General features: G+C 44.4%; 1 protein-coding gene across 1 annotated transcript in view; it reads left to right on the top strand.

Moving 5' to 3' along the window:
• Positions 1 to 12,963, top strand: part of LOC138299948 (protein phosphatase 1H-like) — a 246,907-nt gene that overhangs the window by 191,332 nt on the left and 42,612 nt on the right. Inside the window, exon 4 of the mRNA XM_069238676.1 lies at positions 4,915 to 5,027. Coding sequence (XP_069094777.1) covers positions 4,915 to 5,027 — 113 coding nt within the window. The remainder of the gene's footprint in view (positions 1 to 4,914; positions 5,028 to 12,963) is intronic.

Below are 12,963 nucleotides of genomic sequence, written 5' to 3'. Positions count from 1 at the left end.
AGGTAAGCCTGAGGAGGCGGGGGTTCACAGTTGTGCTCCACCTACTCATGGTAAGTTGAGTACTTGCTGGGTGAAGTATCTGGAGTGTGGGGAGCATTGTTTGTTCTTCCAATCGGCGAGCCTTTTGGGTTCCCTGGGGATGTCTTGTTGCCCTAGACAAGGTATAGTTGGTCTTTCCTTCGTGTGGCTATGGGTAGCTTTGAGTGGCACAGTGCTTGTGGCCAGGCTCTCTCTTTTTTCTGTCCCTGCTGCCCGGTTGGTGAGGCTTGTCATTTTTCCTGTGTGCTGCAGGGTCTGATACGTCCTTGCAGCACGCCTTTTGTTTTGCCTCCATTTCCCTTCCTTCACTCCCCCCCGGGTTGCTGGGGCCTAGCTGGTTTGGGGAGCTTGCTGTGCATTCTTCACCCAGGAACATCGGTATCTCTTCAGCTGTTCCACCGGGCTCAGCGGAGTTTCTCCCATGTCAGGCACGTTGATGCTCATGCTTTCCAAGCCTAGTCAGTTCGAGGCACTTGGGTTGCAGCCACGTTGCTTTTCTCTGCAGCCGTCTAGTTCGGTAGCTGGGTGAGCATGGCTGCCTGGCCAGCATGATACGGTGTGCTGTGTTCCACCGACCTTGCACTTCCGTCTTCTTATTTTCCCCCTGACTTCTTTAGAGTGCATTTCGACCAGCTGTCTGTTTTTTCTGTGTCTTTGTCTCCCTCTTGTGGATTCTCTTAACATCTACACCTCTGTTTTATTTCTATACCGAGGCTCTGTGGCTTGGTGTTTGTCACGTTTTCACTAGAGTTTTGCGCATGTGAGGCCGAAGTATTTTTCCCCTTATTAAGAATGTGCTGCTTTTGCTCCTTATTGAGTCCTTGTAGCCTATTATGGTCATTGACCCTTCCACTTGAAGTTGAGGGCTCTGTTACAGGTGTGTTTATGGTTGTTGCCATCCTTTCTATCTGTGTGTGGATTTCCCCATACAGTAGTCCCCGGTGGCATAATTGTCGGGGTCCCAGACCCTCACACTAACAGGTGTGGCTTCTATTCCAGGTGTTTGATGAATTTTTGAGTAAATTTATTTTTTACAAAAAATAAAAAATATAAAGTGAGAGTCTACATCTTATTGCTAGTTCTGCAGTTCGGGGTTGCTATGGATGCTGCAACATACTGCCCCGCATTGTCAAGCTCTTTGGCAGGCCTGGAGTGGTCACCTTTCTGTTGCTCTGTTTGGGTCTCGGAGTGGGACTGCTGCGGTGCGGTCTGTACCCAGGCGGTGTTACCGGGTTTTATGACGTTGCAATACTAAAGCAATACTGTTATGGGATGTGCTGCATTGTCCCACATTCTTCGTTTTTTTTTTGCTGCATGGTTTATTTGGCCCTGCTGCATGATTTGGGCCCTCTTCTACTACAGGTTTCCGGTAGCACTTGCCATACCTTATCATTCTGGGGCTGCGTATGTTGTTGAATGTTTGGCATCCGGTCTTTCTGCCCTGCTGTTGGTGAGGTGCTTTGGCTCAGTAGCATGGTCTGGTGCCTCTGATTGTGTTGTCTGAACCAGTTCAGGGATTCAAGTCCAGTCATTGCTCTTCATTTTTTGGCAGCATCCATCTTTTTTGTTTTCGGTTTCTGCCATAATTTTTTCTTTCCACTGGGTTGGCCGCATAAGGGGTGCTAGTGGTGTTTATATAGGGCTGGGCTGACCCTTCTTTTGACGGTTTCTGTCAAGCGGTTTTCTGCCTCATGGATTTGTTGTATCAACTGTCCCCAGTGGAGGCCGATGGCTGTGGGGGGTTGAGGTCCTTCAGCTCTTATCTGCTCTGCTGGCCAGTTTCTTCTTACATTCTTCAAGGCCTCTGCATGCATGGCTGTGGTTCAGCCCTTGGTTCTGCCGCTGAGCTTTAGTTACATTCTTTTAGTACTACCGCTTTGGCTCAAAGCCTCCCTCTGACCCCTGCTCCCTGGCTGCTTGTGCCGGTGCACAGGGGGCCTGGTACCAGAGCTAGCGCCGGTGCAGTCCTTCAGTGGTATCTTGCAGCAGCTTGACATCACCTGGCAGGTAGCTGAACCTGGGATGGGGTTCCCCTTGCCTGTCATAGGGCATATGTTGTCTTCCTCTCCTAGATCATTTTGGCGCTCTTCAAGGAACTTTGCTTTGTCCCTTTGGTGGACAACCTCCCTTGTTTGTTTCCCAATTTAATTTTTCCCCACCCATGTGCTTGGCAGTTCTCTGGGTGGTTACTAGATCACCTCTCCTGTGCCTGGATATGTCCGGTGATGGCATATCTTCACACTTTTCTGACAGTGCCTCTATCCTCTGGCCGTGGAAGATGTGGGGTTTTCTTTTTCATCACAGATAGTTTCCCTGCCTTCTAATTTTGGTTTCCGGTCTTTCTGCAGTTTGTGTGGCCTCTCCTTGTCTATCCCTTCAGTGGGTCTTCCACTCCTTGTGTGCTGCTCTTATGCATGGGATGGGGTGTTTGGCTTGGTGGCCATTGTGACCTCTCAGACAGCTCTTTTTGGGTTGGCCTCTTCTTCCTGCCTCCTTTATTTGTTAAGTGAATGGTGTCACATTCTCAGATGCATGGTTGGCTTCCTATGCTCTTTTCTGGCAGTTTGCTCTTTTAAGGTCAGTGTGGTTGGATGCCATCACACGGGGAGTCTTCTGTGCTCCTGCGATCAGTGTGTATGCCCTGCTCCTTTTCACTTGTCCCGGAAGATGGGTACACTCCCATTGTCTTCCTGTGTGGTTTTGAGGTTGGTCCTGACATCCTCCTTTCCTGTTCCTGTAGCTGGTTTTCTCTTTCTCAACCTTCACTTTCCTGTGGCTCCGATTCTTCTGCTGTTCCTTCTCCTCTGTGTGAGTGCCTTCCTTGGCAGCTCAGGCTGTCTCCCTCATGACAGGGGTCTGCCATGCCACAGTATGTTGCTTTCCTTGGGGCAGAGACCTGTGGTGTCGGGATGTGTTTTGTTGCACCTTCTTGGTCTCCCTGTTACTCTTTACTTCTTGCAGTCTTTCCAGTAGTGGCTGGCTCTGGCGACTCTGCTCCCATGGTTTGTCTGGTTCTTCTACCTCCCCTCCGAATCATATTCCTGGGTGCCTGCATGATGGGGTCCGGTGCGGCCTTAGACGGTCTCTCGGTCCCAGGGCCGTGGTTGCCTTTCGTCTCACTCTGCTCCTCGATCTGGAAGGTGTTGGGTGCTCTTCCTTAACACTCCTGCGCTGCTTGCCACACTCTAATGGTTCTGCTTTCACCTGTCACCTCTGTGGCACATAGCTTTATCAACTCGCTTTGGGGAAATGTTCTCTGTCCCTGGCAGCTGTCGATTTTCCTACTGTTGCTGGGGTAGTGTCTCATAGGCTCTCTCTGTCTGCAAGGGTAGGACACTGTTTGAGCCAACAGGCTCATCGGCCTCTTTCCGTCTTCCACTGGCTTCTTTCTGGTGCCGGGTTTGTTTGCCCTGTTTGTCAGTCTCTGACCCCTCCTACCATTCTGCTTTGCTGCACTTGCTTGCCCTGGCTACGGAAGGGTTCTTCCTTCTCGTCCCTGCTCGCTCAGGTCTCAATTTCTGTCCCCACACATTTGGTGGCCATTCTGTCTGATTACATGGCACCTGTCCAGAGGGCTCTGGGCCTCAAGGGGTTGTCTTGCTCACCATTATTACGACTCCTTGGGGTGTCAAGGTTTTGGTTAGTTTGGGTTCTCACTTCCTGGAAGGCTTTTGCTTTGATCTGGCCTCACCTTCAGTCTCCTTATTGTGTCTGGGGTCTTTTCTGTGCTGCTCAGGAACTTGCACTATTCTCCTTTTGAGCCATTGTAGTGTGCCTCATTTAAGATTATGTGCTGCTCTGGTTGGACCTAGGGTTTCTCCCTTTGATGTTCTTCTCTGTTCTTTGACACCAAGGACTGGCTTTGACCTCAATTTTTTCTGGCTACGCCTCCCTTTGGGAAGGTTGTGTGGTTCTCTTTAGCTGTTTGAGCAGTGTGCATTTCTTTGTCCAGTACAAAGGGTTTAGGAGATTGCCAGCCTGTGCTTCTAAGTTTTAATGTTCTCCGTCACGGTCTGGTGGCTTCCTCTCTTACCCTATTTTGGTGGATTTGTTTTCTGCTTTCTCTTATCTGTGCCTCTCGATTCAAACATTTGCCTGGCAGAGTATGGGGGTCTTCTACGCGTCACCTGGTGGTCTCCTGGGCTTCTGCTGCCGCTGGTGTTTCTTTTTTTGCTCTTTGTATTCAAGCTTCCTGGGCATTTCTGTCTGCCTTCTTTATCCTCTTTGTCTGGGGTTGGAGTCTGGGGCTGGAGTTCTGGCTGTGGCTCTGCTGTGTGCCCTCTGCTTCCTGTTTCTTCTCCACTCTTGGTTTGCATTGTCTTCAGTGTTTTCTTTTGCATTTCCAAGTGTTGTTTTTGTTTCTTTAAGATTCAGGTTGTGCAGGCCTTGCTTTGGCATATCCTCATTTAAGTAAGTATTGGTACAAGGTAAAGGTTAAGGAGGTAATGGTTCAATTACTTATAGGTAATCTTCATTACTCCAAAGACCTTTTTCTTGTACCAATACTTACAACCCTCCCTCCTAGCACCCTTTCCACACCCTGAATCCTCATGCTGGCTTGGGGATATACAGGACGTGTTGTGGACTTCATGCCCTTTTATCCACCATATTAGTGGGAGAGGCTTGGACGAGGGAGGGGCTTGGAGAGGGGGAGGGGCGTATAGTGCTAAAACTTGCATTGGTTCGGGCTAGGTCACATGGTGCCTCATTTAAGTAAGTATTGGTACGAGAAAAAGCTATTTGGAGTAATGAAGGTTACCGGTAAGTAACTGAACCATTATTGCACCTTGGGGCTGGTCTGCAGCACATACTGTGTGCATGATGTTGCATATACTGTGTACATCCTCTTACTTTATTAACCACGTGTTGTTTCAGGATGAGCACATTGAACGAGAAAGATCGAAGTACAGTGTATTAGGAGGCTGCTGTGCCATGGCTGTAGTGTGTCTCCTGGGGAAACTCTACGTGGCAAATGCGGGAGACAGTAGGTACGACGTATAAAGTTTAGAAATTGTGGTATATTGAACTTTAACAGATGATGATGAACATAGTATGTGAAATTCCGGTATTTTTACTGTAACTACAAATGTGAACACGAGTCAACTGTCATGTGCGAATCAAAAAATCATGCTGCATTTATTTGTGTCGTACTAAAATGTAAAAGGCCAAGATGGGGAACACCTGTTTATTTCAATTTCTTTTGTTTTTATTTATGGTATAGCACAACGACCTGATATGAGCAAAGGTGAACCAAGAATGCAGCACATAGTAAAAGTAGAAGACATATAAAAAAGAAAGGATAACAGGAAAAGGGTAGGAGTATGAAACAGAGGGAGAAGAGGCAGGGATACGTTTTTCAGAAACAGCAGCAGACTGGGAATACGTTTTCATAACAACACGCAGTTGAATGCAAGAAGGCATGGCATGTTTATATAAAGGCACAATTGCATTAAGCAATTGCTTCAGACTTCCAGTAATTAAAAAGACAACAAACAATGAAGAGGAGTATAAAAGATAAGAGTTGTGTGGCATCTTGTTAGGTACTTTGTGTGTCTTTTCCTTTTGAAGGGAGTTGTGTGATTTTTGGATGTGAAGTTAAAACTGTGTAATGTGAATGTATATTGACAATGTGAGGGTTTTGCCAGGAAACAGTTCAAGAGGTCAATGACAAATAGGATATAGCGAATGGAAGCTATCTAGATAACAAGCATTTGCAATGCAACGGGTCTTGTGTTTGCTCGAGTTACAGCTATTCGCGTTTTAAACTCCTAAATGTACTTTTTTGCCACCTAAACTGCAAAGTAAAACAGTTTCACATAAGCGAGCCCACACCCACCATAAAGCGTGATGGAGACACACAAAAGGAAACAGAAGTTCGCTTGCAGTGAAACGTATCAGCAATAGAGCAATTAGTCATGTAACCGGTAAAAGTGCAATTAGCCATGTAACAGGGTCTATGTCATGCAACGCGCATGACTACTGCCCAACGAGATCGTGCTGCCTGTGAAATAAAGAGAAAAAGTAATTCAGAAACCATACCGAAAACATGGGGACTCGTATGTTTTCAGTAGTTGGTCGGTGCACTCGAAGAGGGCTAAACACCGGAAAAGGCATGACATATGCATGCCTTTCATTAATGAAATCAAGCAAATTTTGAAGGGCAAGCCCATGAACCGACATGGTTAAAAGCCCATAGAGAGATTACACCAGGGACAGAGCGCTTTGCGCTCGACCCTAAAAATGAACTTAACTGAAAAGGCATTAGAATCAAAATCATTTGGCAATATGGTGGACACGAAAAAACTCTTATAATACAGATGGTCTGATGTAATGAGACTTTTAATGTGACAAATGGGGGGCAATGCTAGCAGAAGGAATCAGCAGAAAAAGAGATGCTGTAGGCAAAGACAGTGGAAAGTTTGGCCTGTACCCCCTATCTTCAATAACTGAGGCTCACTGAGCTTAGCTGACTGGCAGAGTTAACTCTGGCACCAGGTGGTGATGTTGAGGTCTCTGGTGAAGTTTTCCTTGACCTAACTGGCACAGTGAAGTGCTGGTTGCTGCTATTATGAAGATGCTTTCTTTTCTGGGTTTCTGTCCTTCAACTAAATCTGTGGGACATGATCACCCTATCAGGGTGGAAGGCATGCAGTGGGTGCTATGTTAGTAAAATGAGGTGAGCCAGGGTGGTGAAAGGCCCAGAAGTTGGGATGAATGTTGCCGGTCCCTTTTAGAGCATGTATTTGGCCACAAATCTTTGGACTCCATCTTTGAGACGGTTGGGCCACACTGAGGGCCAGATGTAGGAAGCCGTTTGCATGGTGAAAACTGCGAAAATCGCAGTTTGCACCATGCAAACAGCCTAACTAGATGCTCATTCACAATTTGCAAGTCAGTTACCGACTCGCAAATTGTGAATGCGACTTGCAAATAGGAAGGGGTGTCCCCTTCCTATTTGCAACTCGCATCGCAATGCAGAATTGCTTTGTGACCGCGAATGCGGTCGCAAAGCAATTTGCAGTTACCACCAGTGTCACACTGGTGGTAACTCATTCACAAAAGGGAAGTGGTCCCCATGGGACCCCTTCCCCTTTGTGAATGTGGGCAAAAAGGTTTTTTCAGAAACACTGAAAAAACGAAACCAAATGGTTTCGTAATTTTTTTCATTTTGCAACTCGTTTTCCTTTAAGGAAAACGGGCTGCAAAATGAAAAAAAAAACAGCTTTATTTAAAAAGCAGTCACAGACATGGAGGTCTGCTGACTTCAGCAGGCCACCATCCCTGTGAGTGCAGGGACTCTCTATGGGGTCGCAAAATGCGACCCACCTCATTAATATTCATGAGGTGTGTCTTTGCGACCCCATAGCGAGTCGCAGACGGTGTCTGAGACACCGTTCTGCATCCGATATTGCGACTCGGAAATTGCGAGTCACACTGACTCGCAATTTCCGAGTCGCAATATCGGACTTTGCTACATGTGGCCCTGAGTTCATTCTTTCCCTCTGCACTAACGCACTGGCAGTAAAGACCCAGGTTGAATTCCCTGAATGGGTGCTCAGCAACAGGCCACAAACATGGGCTAGATAAAGGATCCTCCTCTTAAGGGGGGGCCTTTGTCCTGTGGTCTTCTCTTAGTTGGATATGAGGACAATGTTTTAGGCACAAGCAGTTGAATCAAGAAGCCAATATGTATTTGGGTCATGTGGATGTGGATGGGCAACATAGATCTAGCATCTAGAATCCCAGCATACACCAGCCACATATATGTTGGAAAAAATCTACTACCCGCCTCATATATATTGGCAAAAATCCACTACAAAGTACTGGTAGCAGATTCCATGGACAAGTACCTACATAGGTATTGAATGGAGGGAAAACTAAGGGTACAAGTTGCACTATTGAGTAAAGTTTCTTCCCTAGGAGCTCTAGAGCTTAACTGAGCATGGCATTTGATAAATGAATTAGGCATCATTTAAGAGGCACCACAGCTCACAAATGCTGAAATAAAAAGTTACTGGGCAGTAATTAATAGGTCAGTGAGAAGACTGACATTCTAGTTCATAATATATCGATCATCAGACAAAGTATTGCTAATTCAAGAGGTCACACTATAGAAATCAAGTAGAAATTGGGAGTGGTTAGGTGCAAATCGACTACTCATGCACGCTGCATTGAGACTGCAAATTTAAGAAGGGTGAGAACATGTCCACCTTGGACAATCACTTCTTAAGAAACAGTGTACCACCTCTTGGACTTCCAGAAAAAGCCAAAACACATTGATTCATTTATTCCTGGAGATGTATTAGCCTCCTTTGTTCACTAACCTTCAGAGTGATAGGCTGTTGTCAGACAAGCTGATGTCTGAAGCAAGGAAACATGGAGAGCTCACATATAACAGACGCAAGATTTCTTTGCACCCTGGCGCATTGAGACTCAAATGCTACATAAAAGATTAGGCAGTGTGAAAGAGAAATTGATAGTGAAAATATGCCACATGCATCCTCCTCAATTAGTATGTATATTGCTAATAAAGAGAAATGATTATGTGTTAAGGACCCAGATAAACTACACATTTTGCTTAGATAATGAAGGTTATGGATGTGAGCCTCTCAACCCTAAAACAGAGAACAGTTTACCTGGTGATTTCGGGTCTGCAAAAGCCCGTACACACCCTTAAATGGAACAGCAGGTGTGTACTAGAACAGTGGGGTAGAGGGGGGCAAGTTAGGAAGAGAGCGAAGAATGCTCTTCAGTTTGGTCATTTCCGTTTGAAAGTGGTTCGGTATAGCACAAATCTTGCTTCTACAGGAGTGACATGGCAAAAGAGTCGAATACCTTGTGATATCCACATAAGAAATAGTACTTTTTGGTGTGCTAGAGTTTCTTTCAAAGTAGTAATAAAGGGATAAGTAACTATAATGTAAGCACTGACTTCGGGACTATCCATTTGGTGATATAGAGTGAGAGAGAGCTGATATACCTCTGGAACATAACCTTGCAACAAATTGTTTACAGGCAATTTTGATAAGGTCTGGTGAATTATGAGTATGCTGTGTATGTTAAAAAATAGGATGATGGGGGAAGCACAGCAGAACTTTTTCTTGCTCCTACCAGGATTTATATTCTCAGCAGTACTAGTTGAACCTCGACTGACAACATAATTAACTACTTAGACAAATCAGTGCTCAGGTAACTATCTCTGGAAGTAATTGACCATCTGGACACACCAACTACAGGATAAGTTAGGATGGACTGCAATGAAACCTGAGTAATTACTAGTGGCCGAGGTTGAGTCAAGTATTCTACCCATGCCTTTTTAGTTTTTCTCTGTGGACGTATGCCCAAAGTCAGTCTCTCACCGTCAATAAGACTCAACCTGCAGGTCACAGATGTGGCCCGACAAGGGTCACATTCGGAGGGATCCTTGCTGGATTATTCCTACTGAAGCATAAACAGGCCTGATTTGCATAAGGTTGGTGTCTGAAGCAGCACAGGGAGGCAAAACAGGGAACCAGAATACAGCCCAATAATTATCAGTGGCTGAGATTACTCACCAGTTTTTAGGGTTGGGTGTGCAAGCGCTCTGGCCAGTTGTAATCTCTCTGTGGACTTTTAACCAAGCCCACCGCACACCCATCAGTTTTGTGGGCTTGCCTTTTAAATTTTGCTTGATTTCATTAGTGAAAGGCATGCATACGTCATGCCTTTTCCAGTGTTTAACCCGCCTCAAACGCACCGGTAAACTATTTTATGAGGCTCTATGTTTTCCTATGGCTTCTGGACTACTTTTTATTTTTATTTCCTATGTAGCACAATATCGGTGGGCAGTAGTCAAGAGCTTTCCATGACATTGACTCCTTCACATGGAAAATTGCATATCTGCTGATACGTTTGACTGCGAACGAACTTCTGTTTCCTTTTGTGCCTGTCCTTCGAGCTTATGCTCAAAGTGTAGCGCTTTTAATTGGCTTGCTTTTTCTTATACCCAAGTTGGAACCCGATTACACCTCAGTGTTATGAGGAGACAGCAACCCCATATTCCAGCTGATTTTGATAAACAGATCTGTTGGTTTCTAGGCGCTATCAAGGTAGCGTGTGTGTTGAGTTCAACTGTTCTTTTTAAATAAAGCCTGGCATGAATCCAGTTCTGCATTTATAATACCTTCATGTACAACTCCTGCCCTCATAAAGTGTACTTTGTGACAGTCTGGAGGTTAGCATCATTGTCAGGTGAAAAACAGCACAGTTCCACAGCGTTTTAAACACATTTGAGGAGGCTGGAAAAGGATCTGTAAAAGCATATTTTTTAAATGCTGCATTTGATTTCTTAAGTTTATGTTTTGCTAGGGAAGGGTATAGAAGGTCATTTGTGCCATCGCCTCTGAGGTCCGTTGTCTGTTCTGCCACTCCCATGGTGTGGTTTTAGGCAGTGAAATATAGCGATCCAGTTTTAATCCATTATTCTTCAAGAGGTGCAGTTTTGATTATTCAATAGATGTGTGCCACTGCTCTACACCTGGTCCATAACAATGTCACTGTTGTAAAGAGGGAGCTACGCACATGGCAAATATTGTCAATTGATTTATTGAGATCGTAACACACGGCGCTGTGGTATTCTGGTCAAACAGCTAGCAGAACTGCAACTTCAGCTGTAGCGCAAGGCTATTGCCATGACTACAGAATACAGCATTCAAAACATTCGAGACATGTCAAAGGATAAAAATGTCTCCAGTTTACAATATACCCCCTTTCCTTCACACTGAATACCAAAATAATGTAATAAACATTAAAATACTAAAGATTTGTGTTTCAAAGGTAACATAAAAATAAAGATAAAGGAAACACAAGTTAAGTAGGAAATTATGTTTGAAGCCATGGGTTCCCCACAGAAACAATAACATTTTCTAAAGACAAATAACATAGCTATATGTAGAATCATTGAAGAGAGAATCTAACAAAATGGTATCACTTCATGGCATAGTTATTTAAGTAACTCAGTAACCTCCTCACCCTTGACGGTCTTTGTACCTTGTTGGAGGTCCTTATGTCATCTATTGTAATATCACCTCCAATACTGTTTTCCTCCAATTCATTATTTCTCCATTCGTTACCCAGAACAGGTCTATTCAACAATTCCTGTTCATGAATTAACATATAACCACTGCAAGTATCTTTATAAGCATCTCTACAATCTCTCCTCCCTTGTTCAGTGTTGACTGAACCAAATGTTGCCACCCTGCGCAAATACCACCTCTGACCATTGGTTAAGACTACATGCCAATTGTGCACCTCTTTAACTTGAAATGGCCCACAAAATTTACTCAAACCACTTCTAAAGTGCCCTGCCTTTATTTTGACCCAATCCCTAGGATTGATTTTCCCTTTGTTCTTGTTTACATTTGTAGATTTAATATCATAATCTCTACACTCAATCAGATTTCTTACCCACGACATTGTCATCTTGGAAATTGGTTTTCTTCCTTTCATAACATAAAATGGCACTCTCTTTGTGGTAGTATTTTCTGTGCTGCGATAGGCCCACACTAAATCAGAAATTGCATCTTCAACATCCATATCATTAGCCAAGGCCAATTGTATAGCCCCCTTTAACATCCGATTAGCCCTCTCGACAATGCCATTGGCTTGTGGATTATAAGGTGCCATATGTTGAATGCCACATTCTTTCAAAAAGCTTCTCATTTCCTGAGACATTGAGTGCCATTGTCAGTTACTAGCACAGTAGGATAACCTTCTTCTCTAAAAACATTACGTAAGACCCGTATGTTTCATTTTTGTAGTAATTTCTGGAATTAATTGCACAATCAGCCACCTAAGAGGAACATCAACTAACACCAAACTAATCCTTTGTCATGTCATGCCTGATCCCTGCCATGGGACCAATGTAATCAAGGCAAACCATATGCCATGCCTGACCTGGATCACAAATACTGCTTGCAACATTCTGTGGTCCCACCCTCAATCTCTTTTCACACTCTTTGCATTCTACACGACTTTCAATCCACATTGCAACCTCTTCATCCATACCTGGCCACCAAATCTCCATCCACAGCCTCTTTTTAATTAGAGTCTGAGTCCTTCATGAGCAATACCAAACAGTCTCTTTCGTAGAGCAACGGGTGGACTAATCTTTTCTCCACGCATTATAATCGCCCATCTCTATGGACATTTCGTCTAACACTTTGTTGAAAGACCTGAGAGCACTCGACAAATTATTTTCTCTCCTTGGCCCCTTTTATATCAAGTCTTGTACTTCCTTCAAAACATCATCCTCTTCCATGGCACGGGACCATTCTTATTTAGTAATAGCACCTCGACTTCAAAACATCACATCCTTTACACTGGCCACCACTCCTTTTCTTTCACCCGTGTTTACACCTTTCTCATCTACCTTCTTCCAATCTAAAGGTAGACGTGACAAACAATGTGCTTGTGTGTTCTTCCACCCTGGAATGTACTCAATTATGAAATTGTATTCTTGCAATTGTGATGCTAACCTCATAAGCTGTGCTGAACCTTTGCCTGCACCCCCAGGAGCCAAACCTTTAACAAATACTTGTGATCAGTGTGAAGGGTAATTTTGTGGCCCCACACATACATTCTATAGTACTCTATGCTCCAAACTGCCGCCAGGGTTTCTTTCTTGTATCTCAATTATAGAGTAGTGATGCTCTGTAGCAGTTAAGGAACATGAGGCAAATGCAACAGTTTTTTCGGAGGAGCCAAGCTTCTGAGATAAAATAGCCCCAATACCAACATCACTGGCATCCACCGTAATAATTATTTCTTTGTTCACAGCAAAAGGTGACAATATACCTGCTTCACATATTTCTTCCTTATTGTTATTAAAAACACTTTTGTTGATCTTCACCCCACGAATATGCCGTACTTTGTACTTTGAGGTTC

Source organism: Pleurodeles waltl, chromosome 6 (assembly GCF_031143425.1).
Source record: "Pleurodeles waltl isolate 20211129_DDA chromosome 6, aPleWal1.hap1.20221129, whole genome shotgun sequence".
In the NCBI taxonomy this organism is placed as follows: Eukaryota; Metazoa; Chordata; class Amphibia; order Caudata; family Salamandridae; genus Pleurodeles; species Pleurodeles waltl.
The sequence above is the reverse complement of the archived record's forward strand: the minus strand, read 5'-3'. Positions and strand labels throughout refer to the sequence as shown.